Raw genomic sequence first — 18264 nt, forward strand, 5'->3', positions numbered from 1 at the left:
TCTCAACATACCACAAATTTATTTTATCCTCAAAACTTCCCACTGATGTTCATATTTCTCTAGTTCTAATTTCAAGAACTCTTTGGCATCCTATTCCTCCTGATATTTTCTCTTATTTCTTCAGGGATACTAAATTTAGTTACAGCTTTAATAATTTTTTCTTCTGTTTTCTCCCATTATCACCATATTCCACTAAATTCTTTTTTTCTGTTGGTTTTGGTTAATCTTTTATGTTTGAAGGTTTTCTTCAAATAGCAATCTTGGCTGGCAAAATACTTCCAAAATCTGACTCGAAGTTGGTATGCACAGGCAGGGTTTGTGAACTAACAGGCTTTACCATAGGAAAATCAGGCAGCAAGACTTTCTTTTAGGAGATTCCCCAAGAGTCAGTACCTGTAGATCACTTCTCTGGAACTGTTCACTTTCTCTAAAGAATCCTCTTCTCTTCTGCCTGGGGAAAAAACATCTGGCTGTATCCTTCTAGGAACAGGGCAGAGGAAGGGAATGGGAAAACCTCACTATTAAGAAAACAGACTCATTTAATCTCTCTTACAGTTTCATTTTTATTCATTACTGCCCTGTCCTACATCTGTAAATCCCAATACCTAGATATATCCAGCCATAATGTGCTCTTTATGCTTCAGGGCAAGCATTGTGCTTAACGAATTTAATTTCCATTTTATATTTCTAGAATGATACTAGTTATGTACCATCCTGGAGAGAAAACGGTCGATTTTTGCATTTTGTGGTTCATTTAGCCCAATTTCTTCAGAACATAACCCCCTGGTCTCCAGTACTGTTGGCATGGGAGACAGAATTACCTGATGCACAGGTCAGACCACCCAGCCTAGCGCTTCTCAACATGGGGCAGTTTTGCCCCCAGGGATATCTGGAAGTGCCTGGAGACATTTTTGGTTGTCCAAATTGGGAGATTTTTATTGACATCTACTCCACAGAGGCCAAGGATGCTGCTAAGCATCCTACAACCCACAGGAGACCCCCCCACCTCCCCAAACACAGAATTTTCCAGGTCAAACTGTCAAATGTCAAGGTTGAGAAACCCTGAACTAGACTAATCTCTGGTTTTCAGCCCCATAATTCAACTCTGCCTTCTATGGTACCTGATGCCTCCAAATCCTGAGCCTGTCCAAGGTTCTGCTGATCAAACTCTTGCTTCTGTTTAATATCCCCTTCTGCAGGCTTTTAGGATACAGGTTTCTCTGCTATTCTTCCATCCACTTGTCATCTTCCAAAAATTTGTTGACATCTCTAATGTTATCTCGTCTTCCGTTTACACCTTTTTTGTTTTTAAATTTTCATTTTAGTGGAGGGGTTTCAGGAGGGAATGGAAATACATATGTAGATTCAAATAAGCCACCATGTTTAATTAGACTGGCATTTGTTATTACATTTTTTTAAAAAGCCAGGAAAGAAATTATCAACACCTTTAACAGAAAACTTCTTTCCAAAATTATAAAGTATCACTTTCTCTTTAATCATAAATGTAATAAAAATTATAGAAAATTTACTTACCAAGATCAGAACGAGTGTTTGTGAACAATTCCGCAGGACAAAAACCACAGAGGTAGTATTTACAAACCTAGTGAAAAAAACAAAGGTAACTTTAACTTTTTGAAACTGGTCAGTTTTAAAATTATGCCAGAAAAGGATGCCAAATAACCATTTTCTCATTTCATGATCTACATCTTTCAACCAAGTAAGTTTAAGAACAATTTCATTTGTTAAGTCATTTAGGCAAATTAATGACTTTCAGACTCCTGGATTTCAGTATAAGAAATGCAAGACTGACAGTTGAGAGCATTTTCGATTTCTACCATAAGAGAAATCACTGCCTTAACTCCCCAGAAAAACACAAATTTTGGATAAAGACATCCAGAATAAAGGTGAATTTTTTTTTTAATTTTAAAAAAACCAGCAAAATACAAAACAAAAACACTGCAGTGTTCTTATTGTTTTAACTTTGATAAAGACCAGAACCAATTTACAAATCACTGCCTAAATTCCAAATAACACTCATTTAAAACTATCCAGTTCAGTATTTTCACTTAAAGAGATCTCACAACAGGCCCTAAGGTGTCCTGGATATTTTCACACATGCCAGCACCGAGTGACTTTTATGGTATGAGGAAGAATTATTAACATAAGACCAATTTTCAATTCTCTCCCATGGGTACTTTTGTAACTCCTTCAGATATATTCTGAGACTGCTGCTACTGCTGCTAAGTCGCTTCAGTCGTATCCGACTCTGTTCGACCCCATAGATGGCAGCCCACCAGGCTCCCCATCCCTGGGATTCTCCAGGCAAGAACACTGGAGTGGGTTGCCATTCTGAGACTGCTCTATACTAAATTTAATTTTGTAACACTGCAAACCAAAATCTGTTAAGCAAAATTCCAAAATATCTCCATTTAACCCTTAACTGCTGATTGGGTAAATTATCAATGTACAAGTATAACATAGAAAAGGTCTACTAAATTTAGGATTGAATGAGTTTTTTTGAGACATTTAGAACTGGATGTTGCATTTGAAATACTGTTTTTTGCTTCAAAGGTCAAATGTTTTACACTTATTTGAAGCAGTGAGGTTCCATAAGCTGTGTCCAGAAGAACTAAGGTCATAAAGAACAACCAGATTCAAAAATCATGTCTAAACAACAGATTTAGCTTTATATCAATATTAATCCTATTACATGTAGTGATAGGTCATAGTATATTTGTACCATTTTCTTTTGGAAATTCTAATACTCTATTAAAAAGGCTCAGTATGACCACAAGTAACACGTTGGCGAGGATGTGGAGAAAAGGGAACCCCTGGAACACTGCTGGTAGAAATGTAAATTGGTGCAGCCACCTGAAAAAAACCACATGGAAGTTCCTCAAAACACTAAAAATAAAGCAACTATATTTAATCCAGCAATTCCACTCCGGAGTATACATCCAAATAAAATGAAAACAGTAATTCATACCAATGTTCACAGCAGCATTATTTACAATAGCCAAGAATCAAAGCATCCTTAATGTCCATCAACACATGGATGGATGAAGAAAATGAGGTAAATATACATGATGGAACAATAATCAGCCATGAAAAATTGAAATTTGCCATTCGCCAACAACACAGACAGACTTGGAGGGAATTATACTTCGTGAAATAAGCCAAACAGAGGCAAAACACTGTATGTATTTGAGATATCTAAAAAAAAAAAAAGCAAATTAGTGAAAATAACAACAAAACAGACTGCAATGTAGAGAACCAGCGGGGAGAGGGAAGAGGGAGGGGCAAAACAGGGGTAGGGTATTAAGAGGCACAGACTGAGATATATAAGAAGATAAGTTAAATAAGCTACAAGGAAGTACCACTCAGGGAATACAGCTGATATTTTATAGTAACTCTGTGTGTGCTCAATCGCTTCAAGTTGTGTCCAACTTTTTATGACCCTATGGAACCCGCCAGGCTCCTCTGTCCATGGGACTCTCCAGGCAAGAATACTGCAGTAGGTTGCCAGGGCCTCCTCCAGATCTTCCCAACCCACGGATCAAACTCCTCCTGTACTGCAGGCGGATTCCTTATCCACTGAGCTACCTGGGAAGCCCCTTACAGGATCTATAAATAGAGTACAATCTTTAAAGATTGTAAATCACTATGTTGTATACCCCAAACTTTTATTGATATAATATCAACTATACCTCAGCTAAAAAGGGCTCTATATGTGCAAAAGGCTAATGTTTTTAAATGCTATAAACTCTTCTAATTATTAAACAGTCTGACTTGTTCAATTTTGCATCATTTTAAGTGTGTCAGTACATGCATCACTAAAAACAAATAGGAATTTAGTCAGGAATGTCAGGTGGTAAAGCTTAACCTGGTTAAGTTTCTGAACTGGTTAAGTTCAGAAATTAATGATAACACATTCTAGGCATGAAAAGACAAACTCAGCAGAGTATGAAAATAGGCAAGTGGAAATCGGTATGCTTGGAGAATCAAAACGGTTTGATTTCTTGCTGCCACTTTTCAACTATGAAAAACTAAATCTATAACTCTGCCTTGGTATTCTCAATACAAAAAAAGGAGATAATAACTATTTGATAGTGGGACTGTAAATTTTAGTATGTTTACTGAGAGAAATGGGCAAATCAGTCTGTTTTTTAAAATACCCATTACTTTCTTAAATATGTCTTTAGGCACTCAAGACGATCAAACAAGATATGCCAGCAGCTCTACCTGTAATTTAGTCCTATCACTCCATCTGAGATGAAATCAACCACATGATCTGCTCTGAAGGCAGTTCAGTTCAGTCACTCAGTTGTGTCCAACTCTTTGCAACCCCATGGACTGCAGTACGCCAGGCCTCCCTGTCCATCACCAACTCCCGGAGTTTACTCAAACTCATGTCCATTGAGTTGGTGATGCCATCCAACCATTTCATCCTCTGTCGTCCCCTTCTCCTCCCGCCTTCAATCTTTCCCAGCACCAGGGTCTTTTCAAATGAGTCAGCTCTTTGCATCAGGTGGCCAAAGTATTAGAGTTTCAAGAAGGCATCAGGCTACTTACAAAATACAGATTAAAACCTATTTTCCTAATTCTTTGTTCTGTATGCTCTTACTCTCCAACTCTGCTTAAGATACTGCTGTAAAGAAATGGTACATGAAAACAACTGTTACTCTACCCAATAAACCCTAGCTACTTAAACTGTTTGTTTTAATCTTTCCCAGAGATTGAGAATGTTTAACTAAAAATATTAACAGTCTTTTATTCAGTAAGTCTTTACTAAATGTCCATCATGGACCTAACAATCTGATAACCAAAGAGGCTCAGAAGAGGGGGCGGGAGGGGGGGGAAGGGCAGAATTTGTGGTTGCTGTTGTTCAACTGCTAAGTAAGCGTCCTACTCTTTGGGACCCCAGGGACTGCAGCATGCCAGGACTACAATCACAGCATAATTGTGATTCTCTTGCTAAATTAAGGTAATAGCAAAGACCAGAAGAGTTCAATATCAAACTTTTCACTACCACTTGAGAGAATGCAGATACAAACAATCTCAGTAATCTGACTAGAAAAATTTAATTGTGAGTTACCACCACATTAAACAAAGTGAAAAATAAAAACAAAATCTAGCATTAGATACACTGCTGGGAAAAAGGAACACTCCAAACATTACTAGAGCTGTGGGACAACCTGGCAACATCCATCGAAATGTAAAATGTACACTTAACTTAGTCGTCACCTTTCTAGGAACCTATCCTACAAGTGATTCAGTTCTATGTACTAGAGTGTTCATTGTAGCTTGGTTGGTAATTGTAAAAGAACTCGACAAAATCTACATGAAATAAACTAAGGTACATTTACATTGTACCTACAAGGAAAGACTCCACAGTATAAGTGAAAGTTGTTAATTATATATTATACTTATACGGGCTTCCCAGGAGGAGCTTGTGGTAAAGACACCACCTGTCAATGTAGGAGACATAAGAGACCGCAGGTTTGATCCTTGGGTTGGGAAGATCCCCTGGAGAAGGGCATAGCAACCCACTCCAGTATTCTTGCCTAGAGAACCCCATGGAGGAGCCTGGCGGGCTACGGTCCACAGGGTTGCAAAGAATCAGACACGACTGAAGCAACTTGGCATGCACACACGCATGCGTACTTACATAAGCCAAGTTTACTTCTGTTAAAAAAAATCACTTTAATGAGCCTAAATCGGAGGGAACATAAAACAGTAACATCAATTTCTAATGTAGTAATTAATCACAGTTCACTGTTTTTATTGCCTACACAAAGTTTTCATAAAATTTTAATCAATTTTCCACAACAGCAGGGATAGTAAACATCTCTCTCTCCTGCTAAGAAGGCTTCCATTACTTCCCAAAGTCATTTAGTCCCAACTTTTAACAAGGTTTATTTAAAAAAAAAAAAAAACATTCAGAACTCCTCTGGTGGCACATAGAATAAGAATCCGCTTGCCAATGCAGGGGACACGGTTCGATCCTTGGCTAAGAAGACTCCACATGCTGCGGAGCAACTGAACCCATGTGCCACAACCACTGAGCCTGCCTGCTGCGACTACTGAAACCCAAGTGCCCAGGGCCTGTGCTCTGCAAGAGGAGTCCCCACTCGCCACCACTGGAGAAAGCCCATGCCCAGCAACGAAGACTGACTGCAACCAAATATAAAGAAAATTTTTAAGTGATACATTTTTGTAAAATAATCAAAGGAACTTCCTAACTTACAAGAAATGGAAAATTAAACATATTTCATAAACAATGAAGCACTGTATACTAACTTAAGCTACTTTTTCCCCTTGTTAAGAAATCAAGTCTAATGAATTCCCTGGTTGTCCAGTTAGGACTTCGAGCTTTCACTGCCTGAGGGCCTGGGTTCAATCCCTCATCTGGGAACCAAGATCCTGCAAGCTACATGGGGCATCCAAAAAAAAGGGGGGGGGGGAGTCTAATGAGACACATATGGTTTTCCAGAAGCAATCAATCAAAGATTGAGGAAATAAACTTTAATATTTTCAGTGTGATAATACTGTGGTTATCATCCTCACATTTAGACCTGTCTTTAAGGCTGAAATGATAAAACTGCTTCAAAATAATGAAAGTAGTAAGAGATACAGAGGAAATAATACTAGTTATATGCTGATAATGTGTCTTACACACATGGATACAGAGTCCAGTCCACTACTCACTTCTGTTTGTAAGTTTTGGAGAGAAAAAGCAAACAGTAATTATATACATTACACAGAGACTGCTAGAAATTCCAAGAAGCCCAACACTTAGCATGTACTATACACTGAGGCAGGAAATGTCTACACTTATGACAGAAAAACACCATTTTGATGACTATGGTTTAAAACTAACAAAACACCTGTAGATGTCATGCACTATAATTACTAATTTTTTGCTTTTGTTGCTTCTGGTTTCCTTTTCAGATTCTGAATATCTTTTTTAGTTAAAAAAAAAAAAGCCACAAATAAAAACTGTGGATAGTAACCTTAACTGTTTCTTCTTTTCCAAACAACTTTCGGTGTGATGGTATCTGTTAACACTGGGAAGATTTCAGAAAAGAACGTTTATTTCAATTCCCCTCATAAATTATTAAGTGTTCACTGAACAGAGGGCATACAAGAGTTTGATAAATGATGAACAAGGTCTCATTTTATATATTAGAATCAGAGTTAATAGTTTAAAAAAAATTTTACTTTTGGGCTCCCCTGGTGGCTCAGTTGGTAAAGAATCCGCCTACAATGCAGGAGACCTGGGTTCGATCCCTGGTTGGGAAGATCCCCTAGAGAAGACGACACACTTCCAGTATTCTGGCTTGCAGAATTCCATGAAATGTATAGCCCATGGGCTCACAAAGAGACACGACTGAGTGACTTTCACGACAAAATAAAATCCTCAATTTGAACTACAAAGTTTTTGGTATAAATTTAATAATAAAAGCTCCAGACCTGATGTTAGTTACAATTCCCTACAATCTCAACTCCAGATTATCCAAAGGCTACCAATGCCTTCTCTAACACTGAAATCTTCCCATGTGGACATAATTGAAAGGTGTTCACCCTAGGCAGTTAAAAATCACATGCTTTCCTCATTACTATGGTTGTTTAGGATTAATAAAGCAGAGGAAACAAATTGCTTAGTAAAAAAATACAAGGAAATGTAAAATATTAATCAATGAGGGAGGGAGGTGTGTCAATGAATCCTTGGAAAAGTATTAAAGCTGATGGCTTTAGCTGCAAACCAATTTCTCTCAGATCAAAAGGTAACAATCTACAAAAGCTGGAAACACCTGTATAGTAAAGCACTTTCCCTGAGTGGTTACTTACATGTATCTTTACAAATAAGTGAAAGGTCAATAATCTGCATCACAGTACAGCCTTTACTTAAAAAAAAATAAGTTTCCTCCAAGTGTTTATAGTTCAACATTTAAAAACATAGTGCCGAGAAAGTAGGTCAGGAAGCAGTCGTTTACAAGCTTTAGAATGCATAAAGATGTCATTTTAAAAATGCAGATTTCAGGGGCCTTTCTGTAGACCTACAGGATCAGAATGGGGGGTGGGCACTGACGAAGTACATCTCTGCATTTAAAACAAATTCCACAGATCAGGCTAATACAGATATCTAGGAATTACTTTTAACAATAAAGTTTCCATTTCATTGTTAAACAAAAGGACCTCGCCCAGCTGAAATGGCTTTCCCCATCTAGTGCAAGTGTGGCAAAGAAAAATTTCCAGATAGAACTGGGACGCAAAAATATTGGGGGAATTCCCTGGCAGTCCAATGGTTAGGACTTCACCTTCACTGACAAGGCCTGGGTTTGATCCCTCGTCAGGGACTAAGGACTTCCCTGGTGGCTCAGATGGTAAAAGCATCTGCCTACAATGCAGGAGACCCGGGTTTGGTCCCTTGCTTGGGAAGATCCCCTGGAGAAGGAAATAGCAACCCACTCCACTATTCTTGCCTGGAAAACGCCATGGACAGAGGAGCCTGGCAGGCTACAGTCCATGGGGTCGCGAAGAGTAGGACACGACTTCACTTTTCACTGGGACTAAGATCCCACAAGCCACCCAGTGCAGACAAACCCTCACCACCACCACCAAAAAAAAAAGCCCTTACAGTATACACTGTGGTTGGCCATTCCTCCAGAATTTTAGCCAACACCCAACAACAAACACCAAGTGACCCAGAAGTGATGCCACAAGTTTCCTCAGCTTTATAAAACCCTACAGTAATTCTAACTTATTTAGAAAAAGCCACATGCTACATTCCTGGTCTGTACCAACGTTTTCTTGCAGACAGAAATCTGAAACACCAGCATTGACTTTTTCAAATCCCTGAATCCAAAATGAAGTGCAATCTGTCATTAAAGGCATAAACTATTTTGACAAAAGTTTATATATCAGTGAGAAACACCAAAACTGAAGGGAGGGTGCACCTGAAAGGAAAGCAGACTTATTATAACTGAGATGACATAAAAGTTAAGTTGCTTTTCTGAGAACTTCATGATCGCTAACGTTATAAACCCATCGCATCCAACGCAATGTGGCAATAAAACACCACCAGGGAAAAACGTTTTTCCACAATCCTTGTTCAAAGCCAATAAGGCAAACAGGCTGTTACAGCTGATGAGCACGCAATCAAAAGCAATTTTCTCTCTGTAATTCAAAATAGATAAATGTCCTATTTGCACATCAAGTGAAACATAAAGTTCATCTTTTCCTTTTTGCAAAGTTTATTGAATGGCAAAAGAAAAAGTTGCTTTATCTCGACAAAGAAATGCCTACAAAGAGAAGGGTCAAGGCAGGCAACAAAGTTACCCTTATTTTTATTTTGAGGAGAGAGGAAAAACCCAAAAGTCGGGGGAAAAAAGATTTTAAAAGCTTCACCTCTAATGTGTGAATTTGTTGATGTTCAGTCGCAAAGTCAACTCCGACTCTTCGCGACCCCATGGACTGCAGCACTCTCTGTCCTTCACTAGCTCCCGGAGTTTTCTCAACTTCATGCCCACTGAGTCAGTGATATTATCTAACCATTTCACCGGTACGAAGAATTCTACTGTAACACTTCACACTACTAATCGGGAACACCCCACAGGTCTAGTCAAACACTAGCGAAAGAGAAATCTTACTGTGACCAAAGCGTAAATTTAAAATGAGTAAGCAACTTCCAAAAAAAAAAGGCATATTTAACAATTCCTTCATGTTTTGACTAGCAACTGTCTTTATCTTGTTGTTTGACTACAATCGCATGTGAAGTTAATTATCCATCCATTCTTCAGGTAAGACCTAAAATAAACGTTACACACCATGTTCACAGAACTGGAATGTGAACAAGACTACGAAGATGAGGTTTAGTTTCGCCATTTAACTTGACAGGATCTTGGGTGAGCCTCTCAAGTCTCATCTGTGAAATTGGGTTTATACTCACTTGCCCGTAGAGGGTTAAGAGGATCAAAGAGTTTCCTATGAAGAAAAAGCCTTGACAATTATCTACAAGAATGGCTTACTAGACCGTAGTGCTATCAAACAATATTTGTAAATCACGGTGAACCCTATCAAGACCTCTTTTAAAGTTTTATTGCCCCATATCAGCGTCGAAACTGAAACATTTCTGAATATAGTGCCACGATATGACGCTCAGCCAAATAACGGCCAAATTTGCCCTTTTCCCTATTTCACAGCGAGGTGAAAACTCCGAAACCTCTCGCTGTACAAAAATACTCCTTCCTTTCCCGCGTTTCCCTGCCTCATTAAGCTGCTTTTCAATTTTGCCAAGTTTTTTTTTTTTTTTTACTTCCCTCGTACTTAAACAACAATAAATCATCCCTTAACCAAGGATCCAGGCCGACTCCTCCCTCCTGGACTATTCTCCCGATTCCCTCCAGCCACGGGGTCAGACACTTGACCCCGGGGCGGCCGGGCCCCAAACCTTGCCGAGGCCCCGGCGAGCCCCAGCCCGCGCCGTTCCCCTCCCCCATGGCGCCCAGGCACAGGCCCAAGGCCCGCGGGACTTACGCTCTCGTGGTCCCACCGAACGTTGCTGCGCTTCTCATCCGGGGCGAGGTTTCGGTCCCTGCCCATTAACTCATCCAACAATTGCGCAGCCGAAATCATGGTGCTTTCCTCGGGCGGCTGCTCCCACCAGCCCTGGCACCTGCCAAAGAAAACGCCGGCAACTCAGTCGCGAACCTCTCAGGCGCCCTAGCAGGCCTAAATGCCTCCTCTAACCAGGAGCCGATAAGACAAAATGGCCGCCGCGCGAGCGCCTTCCCAGCATGCAGTTCGCGCGCGTGCGCCGGCGGGGACACGCCCAGACCTGGGAGTTGAGAGCGGGCCGCTTCCGCCGGCCCGGGGGCGGAGCGTGCCGAGACCGGGACTCCGCCTCTGCACGTCGGCGCCGCCCTATGCCGCGCCAAGGCTACTCACGGTGGCCGAGTCCGCTGCTGTCCTCCGTGGACCCGCGTTGCCCACTCTTTCACAGAAGTAGGAGCCTACGCCTCGAAGCTTCAACACCACTCTGAAATGGAGAAAAGGGTAGCGGGTAGCGTATCGCTTATCTCACGCGGTGCTCCCTATGCCGTCTTCTAGTGGAGGAAACGGAAGATAGCACTCTTGCCGTATTCCGACTCCGTTCTTCTGGCCACTGAGCTTGTCGCCTCTTCTACCTGGGGTAGTCCTCCCACTCCGACGCCCCAGATTAACAATGCAGGAAGAGATAAGGCAGTTTCTACAAGGTCGCGAGGAGTGTAGGGAGGAGTATGCCTTCCAGACCGGAATCTTCTTTTTAATTACTGATTCATTTACTGAACAAATATCAGTATTTACCATGTACCAGGTAAACTCCTGAAGCTAAGCTCCGAACCTTTCAGACAGGGTGTTTGCTCTCACAGACCTTGAGGATTTGAGAGTGAGACAGTCACTATATAAATAAATAAATAAACATAAATTTTAGTATTAAGTACTCTAGCACCATTTAGAGTATGGATTCTAAAGACAGATCGTCTAGGTTGGTAATCCCAGCTCTGCCACTCTACCTTCCTTTCTCGATCTGTGAAATTAGGATTTACAGTAATACCTCCCTACATACATAAGATGTTACTGTGAAAATAACACGTGAGACGTGGAACAGGCCCAACACATTTTAAGTTTAATCATTAGCTAAACAACAACAAAAATTATGATCAGAAAATAGGGTTGTATCAAAGAGTAACAGAGAGGACTGTCTGTGGAAATAAGACCTAAAAGATGATGGCTCTCCAGACAAGCAAAGTGGACAGAAAATAATCCAAGGCAGAGAGAGTAGTATATTACAAGGCCATTTCACTACATGAAGCAATGTTCATCATTATTTTAAGTAAACCCGAACCTGGCAGGATTCTCACTAAGTGTCCTGAAGATGCCAAACATTTGAGAGATGCTGCTTTAAAGGGGTAGAGAAGGAACCAGCATAGGATGCTGTGAAAGGAAAGCCAAAGACGTAAGGGGAAAGTCTGAAGAGTACAGTCAGGGAAGAAGGTGGAAGTGACCGGCATCGTAGAAGTCTGCCAAAGGCCTGGCATGCGAAGACTAAACAGAACTCGTTGGATCTGTAGCTGGAAGTCAGACTGAAGTGGATCAAAGAATGAAGGGACAATGAGGGGGAAAAATGGCAGATGGACAACTCATTTTAAGAAGGGACACAGCAAGACAGGGTGAGATGTGAAAGGAGGTATGAGTTAAGGAAGGCTTTTTTAATATGGGAAATTAGAATATGTTTAGTGTTAGAGACTAATACTTTGGTCACCTGATGCAAAGAACTGAGTCATTGGAAAAGACCCTGATGGTGGTAAAGATTGAAGGCAGGAGGAGAAGGGGGCGACAAAGGAGATGAGATGGATGGCATCACCGACTCGATGGATGTGAGTTTGAGGAAGCTCCAGGAATTTGTGATGGACAGAGAAACCTGGCGTGCTGCAGTCCATGGGGTCCCAGAGAGTCGGACAAGACTGAGCAACTGAACTAAATTGAGTGTTGGAGAAGGTAGAAGATAAGAGAATAGCTAAAGTTCCAAATTCTTAAGAAGGAAAGGTGATAGAAGAAGGGAAGCCCTGTAGGCTCCAGGGCATATTGGCCTTTCCTAGGAAAAAGGGACCTTTTCTCCACTAAACCTACAGAAGAAAAAAGAAATCTGTTTGTAGATGTACCAGTGGGATGAGGGAGTTTTCAGCTGATGGCTGCTTTTTTCTCAGTGAAGCATTTTGGTAGGTTCACCACTGCCAAGACCACCAAAAAGGGGGAAAAAAGCATACGTCTTGAACTACAAACAGGACTTATGAAACCTGAGTGCAGAGTCATAGACTCTGCTCACTGGAACTTTTTTTTTTTTGGCTGCATCACGCAGCTTTCAGGATCTCAAGTTCCTGATGAAGGGTTTAATCTGGGCTCCACTGTGGCACCCAAAGTGTTAACCTAACCACTGAACTTCTAATTCCCTCATTCATTGCGCAGACTTCAATGGCGCATGTGCACGTACCAGAAACTGCATTAGTGGGCAAGAGTATAGATAGATGTGTAAGACCTGGTTGCCAGAGAGCTCCTGATCCATGGAAGACAGAAATGTAGCGATAATTTCAAATGAAATCAAAGGAAAACACTGTCCTTTGGATCTGAGAGGCAAGAGCTCCCACCCTGTCCCATCCTAGGCAAGTCTTACAGTGTAGCTTTGTTTTCTGTAGACTCCAAGGGCAGCCACAGCCACGGTTCAGTGTGTATTACCACTGCTGACAACAGATTCACTCGTTTGCCTTTTTCACTAGTTCAAGCAGTACCAGCATCAACTACTGGGCATCATGGATTCAGAGAAAAGCTTTGTGTTTGTTTTTTTGCCATACCCTGCGGCATGTGGGATCTTAGTTACTCAACCAGGGATACAACCCAGGTCCCCTGAAATGGAAGCTCAGAGTCCTAACCACTGAGCCACCAGGGAATTCCCAAAAGTAGTCTTATGAACAAATCACAATGCCCAGTTTATACATAACTTTTATAGATTATATGAGTTGGTTATTTTCTGATGATGAGATGAAAAACAACCTTATCAGTCTGTGGTGTGCAGACCCCTTTCCATGTATGTTGCTAATGCAAAGTGTAATAGACTGAATTGTGTGCCCTACCACAAACACATGCAAATTCATATGTTCAAATTTTCAGAGGCCACAGAAGGACCTCACGATGGGATTGCATTTGGAAACAGCCTTTTGGTTCAGTTCAGTTGCTCAGTCGTGTCCAACTCTTTGCGACCCCATGAATTGCAGCATGCCAGGCCTCCCTGTCTATCACCAACTCCCGGAGTTCACTCAGACTCAGGTCCATCAAGTCAGTGATGCCATCCAGCCATCTCATCCTCGGTCGTCCCCTTCTCCTCCTGCCCCCAATCCCTTCCAGCATCAGAGTCTTTTCCAATGAGTCAATTCTTCGCATGAGGTGGCCGAAGTACTGGAGTTTCAGCTTCAGCATCATTCCCTCCAAAGAAATCCCAGGGCTGATCTCCTTCAGAATGGACTGGTTGGATCTCCTTGCAGTCCAAGGGACTCTCAAGAGTCTTCTCCAACACCGCAGTTCAAAAGCATCAATTCTTCAGCGCTCAGCCTTCTTCACAGTCCAACTCTCACATCCATACATGACCACAGAGCCTTTAGGGAGGTAATAAAGTTCAAATAGGCCCCAATACAATCTGACTGGTATACTTATAAGAGGAAATTTGGAAACACCAGGTAGACACACACAAAGAGGAAAGGTCATGTGAGGGCATAGTGAGAAGGTAGCCATCTGTAAACCGAGGAGAGGGGCTTCAGGAGAAATCAAGCTTGCTGACACTTTGATCCTGGACTTTTAGCCTCCAGAACTGAGAGAGGATAAATTTCTGTTAAGCACCCAAATCTCTGATGCTTTGTTGTGACAGCTTTGGGGAACAAATATAGATACAAAGCCACAGTTTCTAATGCTTCCTAGCCTTCTGTGTGGTCCCATGAGGCCATCCTCCATTTGCTTTGGTGCCTCAATCTTTTTAAATGTAAACTTGGTTATATCTCTTCCCTGCCCAAAATCCTTCAATGGGTCCCCATCTAAAATTGAAACACCAAGGTCATCCATGATCTTACCTGCTTCTCCAACTTTTTGCTACCATTCCCTCACACCCTGAACACCCCTGCTTCCTCCTACATCACATTACACGGCTCTAGACACGGAATGCTCTTTCCTCACCCCAGAAACACCTACCCGTCTTTCTCAGGTCACATGCCAAGCATCACCAGCTCTGTAAAGCCAACCTGGAGCCTCGTTCGCTGCCTGTCACACACAACAGCTGGTCATCTTCTTTGTGCTGCCATTTTACCGTGTACATTTTGGCGTTGGTCACATGATATTGCAATTATCAGTCTTTTTCTTTTAAATGAAAGTTTCTCCCTTTCCGTCTGGTGGCAGCCATCAGTTTATCTCAAAGGGAAGCCAAAATAGGCACTTACAAATATATCCAGGAGCAGTGGAGGAAGAAGCAGTCCCATGCAATGTACTTTCTCCCCATGGTGGGCTGCAGGCAGTACTGCCTGCTCTCTGCACCCCGCAGGACCCTCCACCCTACCCGGCCTCATAAAGTGTGCAGGCTGGGACACAGGACCAAGCAAGGTTATGTCACGTATCAGATTCCTATGAGCTGTGTTGGCCACACATGCCTAAGGGTGCCAGTTACACCAAGACTGATTATCATGGCTAAAGTTTGCTTGAAGCCTTCATTCTATTGTGGAGGAGTGAGCTGGATGCCACTGTGGGGCTCTGAGAGTCCTGGATTCTTACTGGGTTGGTGAAGATTCTACAGACAGATTCTTTGAGGTTATCCTCATTCCATAAAGCTACCAGAAGAAATCCTAACACCCAGTGGATCACCAAACCAGTCCAAAAGCACAGGGACTTACGAGGGCTGACATCCACAAGTTTAAAGAACCATGCCTTGGAAAGAGTGACAAGTTTCATAGTACCACTGGTGGTTCTTGTTATGCAGCTTGGAGATGGCACAGTACACTCCAACTCCACTGTTTCTGTTAACATAGGTAATGTTTGAAATTCTTAACATGATAAACCAGGGCATTCATGTCTAAAAAGTGTTTTTTAATTTGTCTGTGAAAACTGTGTCTATGGACTTCCCTGGTGGTCCAGTGGCTAAGAATCCGCCTGCTAGTGCAGGGGACTCAGGTTTGATCCCTGCTCCAAGAAGATTCCACATGCTGTGGGATAACTAAGCCCGTGTGCCACAACTAGAGAGTAGCCCCCACTCACCACAACTAGAGAAGGTCCTCAGACAGCAACGAAGACCCAGCACAGTCAAAGAAAAATGACTAGATAAATAAACTTTTTTTTTTTTTTTTACAATTACATTATAATTTTATTCTTTTTAGTATTGAAAGGTTGTTGTTGAATCACGACGCCAGGATTCTTGGCCCCCGGAGGAGAAGAATTCAATCCCGGGCCAGAGACGAGGCTTGATCGCTCAGAGCTTTTGTGTAATAAAGTTTTATTAAAGTGTAAAGGAGATAGAGAAAGCTTCTGACATAGGCATCAGAAGGGGGCAGAAAGAGTACCCGCTTGTTAGTATTAGCAATGAAGTTATATACTCTCCAATGAATCCAAAGAATGTCTGGAGGTTGTAAAGACCTCAGCAGACCTACTCCCATAATTTACATTTTAAGATAACAGAATTAGCCAGAAGGTTTAATCCAGAGACTGTCCTCAGGCAGGATACATTATTGTTATATAATCCTAAGGAATGTAGAGAAGGGAAAAAGTTTGTCCTTTCTTCCTCCTTGAGAATTCCAGACCCCTCTCTCCTTGGGGACTCCTAGACTTCTTATCAACCTGCCTAGGAAATGACTCTCTCATTCCCCCCTTCCTTTTAGGAGAATTATGTTGCCAAGGGAAAAGGGGCGTCATTCTCATTCCATAACTGCTTCTGAGCTGAGAAGGGGCATTGTCCCTAAATTGGCGAGGCAACATATTCTCCTAATCCTCATATTGAGGATATCTGATCCAGGGACCCCAAATAGTAGTTGGAGGAAGGTGCAGCAGTAGCAGGAGTTTGAGCAACTATTTGTAACTTAAAAGCTTTCATGCGGCTAGAAACAAATTTAGTTACACAGTTACAGATGCAGGGAGCAAACAGTAAAAACAAAACAATCAGATTCAAAATTAAAAGTCACATTATATCCATAGTGAAAGTACAAAGTGTTGCACCAGTCCATTTTAGGGTTGGTAGATGTTGTCAGATGAAGAAGAGGCATCACATGTGATTGTTGTCGAAGGTATTCACAGACTTGGAGAAAGTCCTTTCCTTGAAGTGGAGATGTCCACCACAGGAAGCCTTCCACTGATGAGGAGAATCTTTATTAACCTCCTTAACCTTGTTCTGAAGGATCCCGGACGAGCCCCCAAGATGAAAGGTTGTTGTTGAAACACGATGCCAGGATTCTTGGCCCCCGGAGGAGAAGAATTCAATCCCAGGCCAGAGACGAGGCTTGATTGCTCAGAGCTTTTGTGTAATAAAGTTTTATTAAAGTGTAAAGGAGATAGAGAAAGCTTCTGACATAGGCATCAGAAGGGGGCAGAAAGAGTACCCCTAGATAAATAAACTTTTAAAAAACTAGGTGTCTACAAATTATTTCATGAATGCATTGTCAAATTATGAAAGTTAAAGTACAATAATGTTTGAAGAACGATGCGTGCTCAGTGGCTTCAGTCACGTCTGACCCTTTGTGACCCCATGGACTGCAGCCCGCCAGGCTCCTCTGTTCATGGGATTCTCCAAGCAAAAATACTGGAGTGGGTTGCCATGCCCTCCTCCAGGGGATCTTCCCGACCCAGGTCTCGAACCCAGGTCTCCTGTATTGCAGGTGGATTCTTCACCGCTGAGCCACCAAGGAAGCTATAAGTGATGGTATATCTTGTTTCTAATAAGAGAAAGGCTTTTGTCTTTGCTTTATCTTTTTAGGAAGTTTACATGTCAGTGTCTAAACTGCTGTTTGGTACAACAGGTGTAAAATACATTCCATGGAAGAGGAGTGCAGAAAATAGCCATGCAGATTTACTGATGCACGTGATGAGCCCTACAGCTTTCTTGGGTGATGCAGTGCCCATTATCGTATGGGTGCCATCCCTGCCACTTGTCTCTCCGTGGTCACCAGCAATCCCCTTGTGGTTAAATCTCTCCACACTTTCCAGTCCTTTCTTTCTTGCCCTTTCCGCAGCATTTAACCCTGTGGATCACTCTCTCTTTGCCAAACCCTCTCACTCCTTTGCTTTTCATCTACTATTCCGGTTGCTCCTCGTCAGTCTCATTTGAGGATTTCTCCTTTTCTGTCCATCAATAAAATATTGGGTTGTTCTTTGGGTGTCTTTGGCTGCCTTCTCTTGACACCCAACATGCTTTCTTGGGACCATCAGTTCTGTCCCCATGATTTTAGTTAGCTCCTTTACTGATGACTACCAAGTCCAAATCACCAGCCCAGAACTCCTTCTGAAATATGATACCTATATTCATGACTGTTTACCGGGCTTATTGTTGTTACTAGGCATCTCTACTCAAATGAAAATCAGGAAAGAAAGCACAGGCAGGCTCTAGAATTGAACTTCTTGACTTTACAGCCTCACTCTGTCACTAAACTGTACAGTTCTGGGCAAGACTTACCTCTCTATGCTTCAGATAATAATGATGCTCCT

At 41.9% G+C, this 18264-nt stretch overlaps 1 protein-coding gene and 1 pseudogene across 12 annotated transcripts in view; one reads left to right on the plus strand and one right to left on the minus strand.

Moving 5' to 3' along the window:
* The window catches only part of LUC7L3 (LUC7 like 3 pre-mRNA splicing factor), a 23410-nt gene extending 12530 nt beyond the window's left edge, over window positions 1–10880 (minus strand). For 7 of the 12 annotated variants that reach the window (XR_011259891.1, XR_011259890.1, XR_011259889.1 and 4 more), the window contains exons 1-2: window positions 10540–10874; window positions 1534–1600 (exon numbers count right to left, since the gene is read on the minus strand). Coding sequence is in view for 5 of the 12 variants with exons in the window: in XM_069603669.1 (XP_069459770.1) it covers window positions 1534–1600; window positions 10540–10638 (166 nt within the window). In the remaining 7 variants the exon portion in view is untranslated. Of the gene's footprint in view, window positions 1–393; window positions 481–1121; window positions 1298–1533; window positions 1601–10539 lie in introns of all 12 variants that reach the window. The other 5 variants (XM_069603673.1, XM_069603675.1, XM_069603674.1 and 2 more) reach the window with 3 other exon arrangements.
* On the plus strand, window positions 10800–15600 carry LOC138415466 (large ribosomal subunit protein eL15-like; annotated as a pseudogene).
* Window positions 15601–18264: the final 2664 nt, after the last annotated feature.

The sequence above is a fragment of the Ovis canadensis genome, chromosome 11 (genome assembly GCF_042477335.2).
Source record: "Ovis canadensis isolate MfBH-ARS-UI-01 breed Bighorn chromosome 11, ARS-UI_OviCan_v2, whole genome shotgun sequence".
Lineage (NCBI taxonomy): Eukaryota > Metazoa > Chordata > Mammalia > Artiodactyla > Bovidae > Ovis > Ovis canadensis.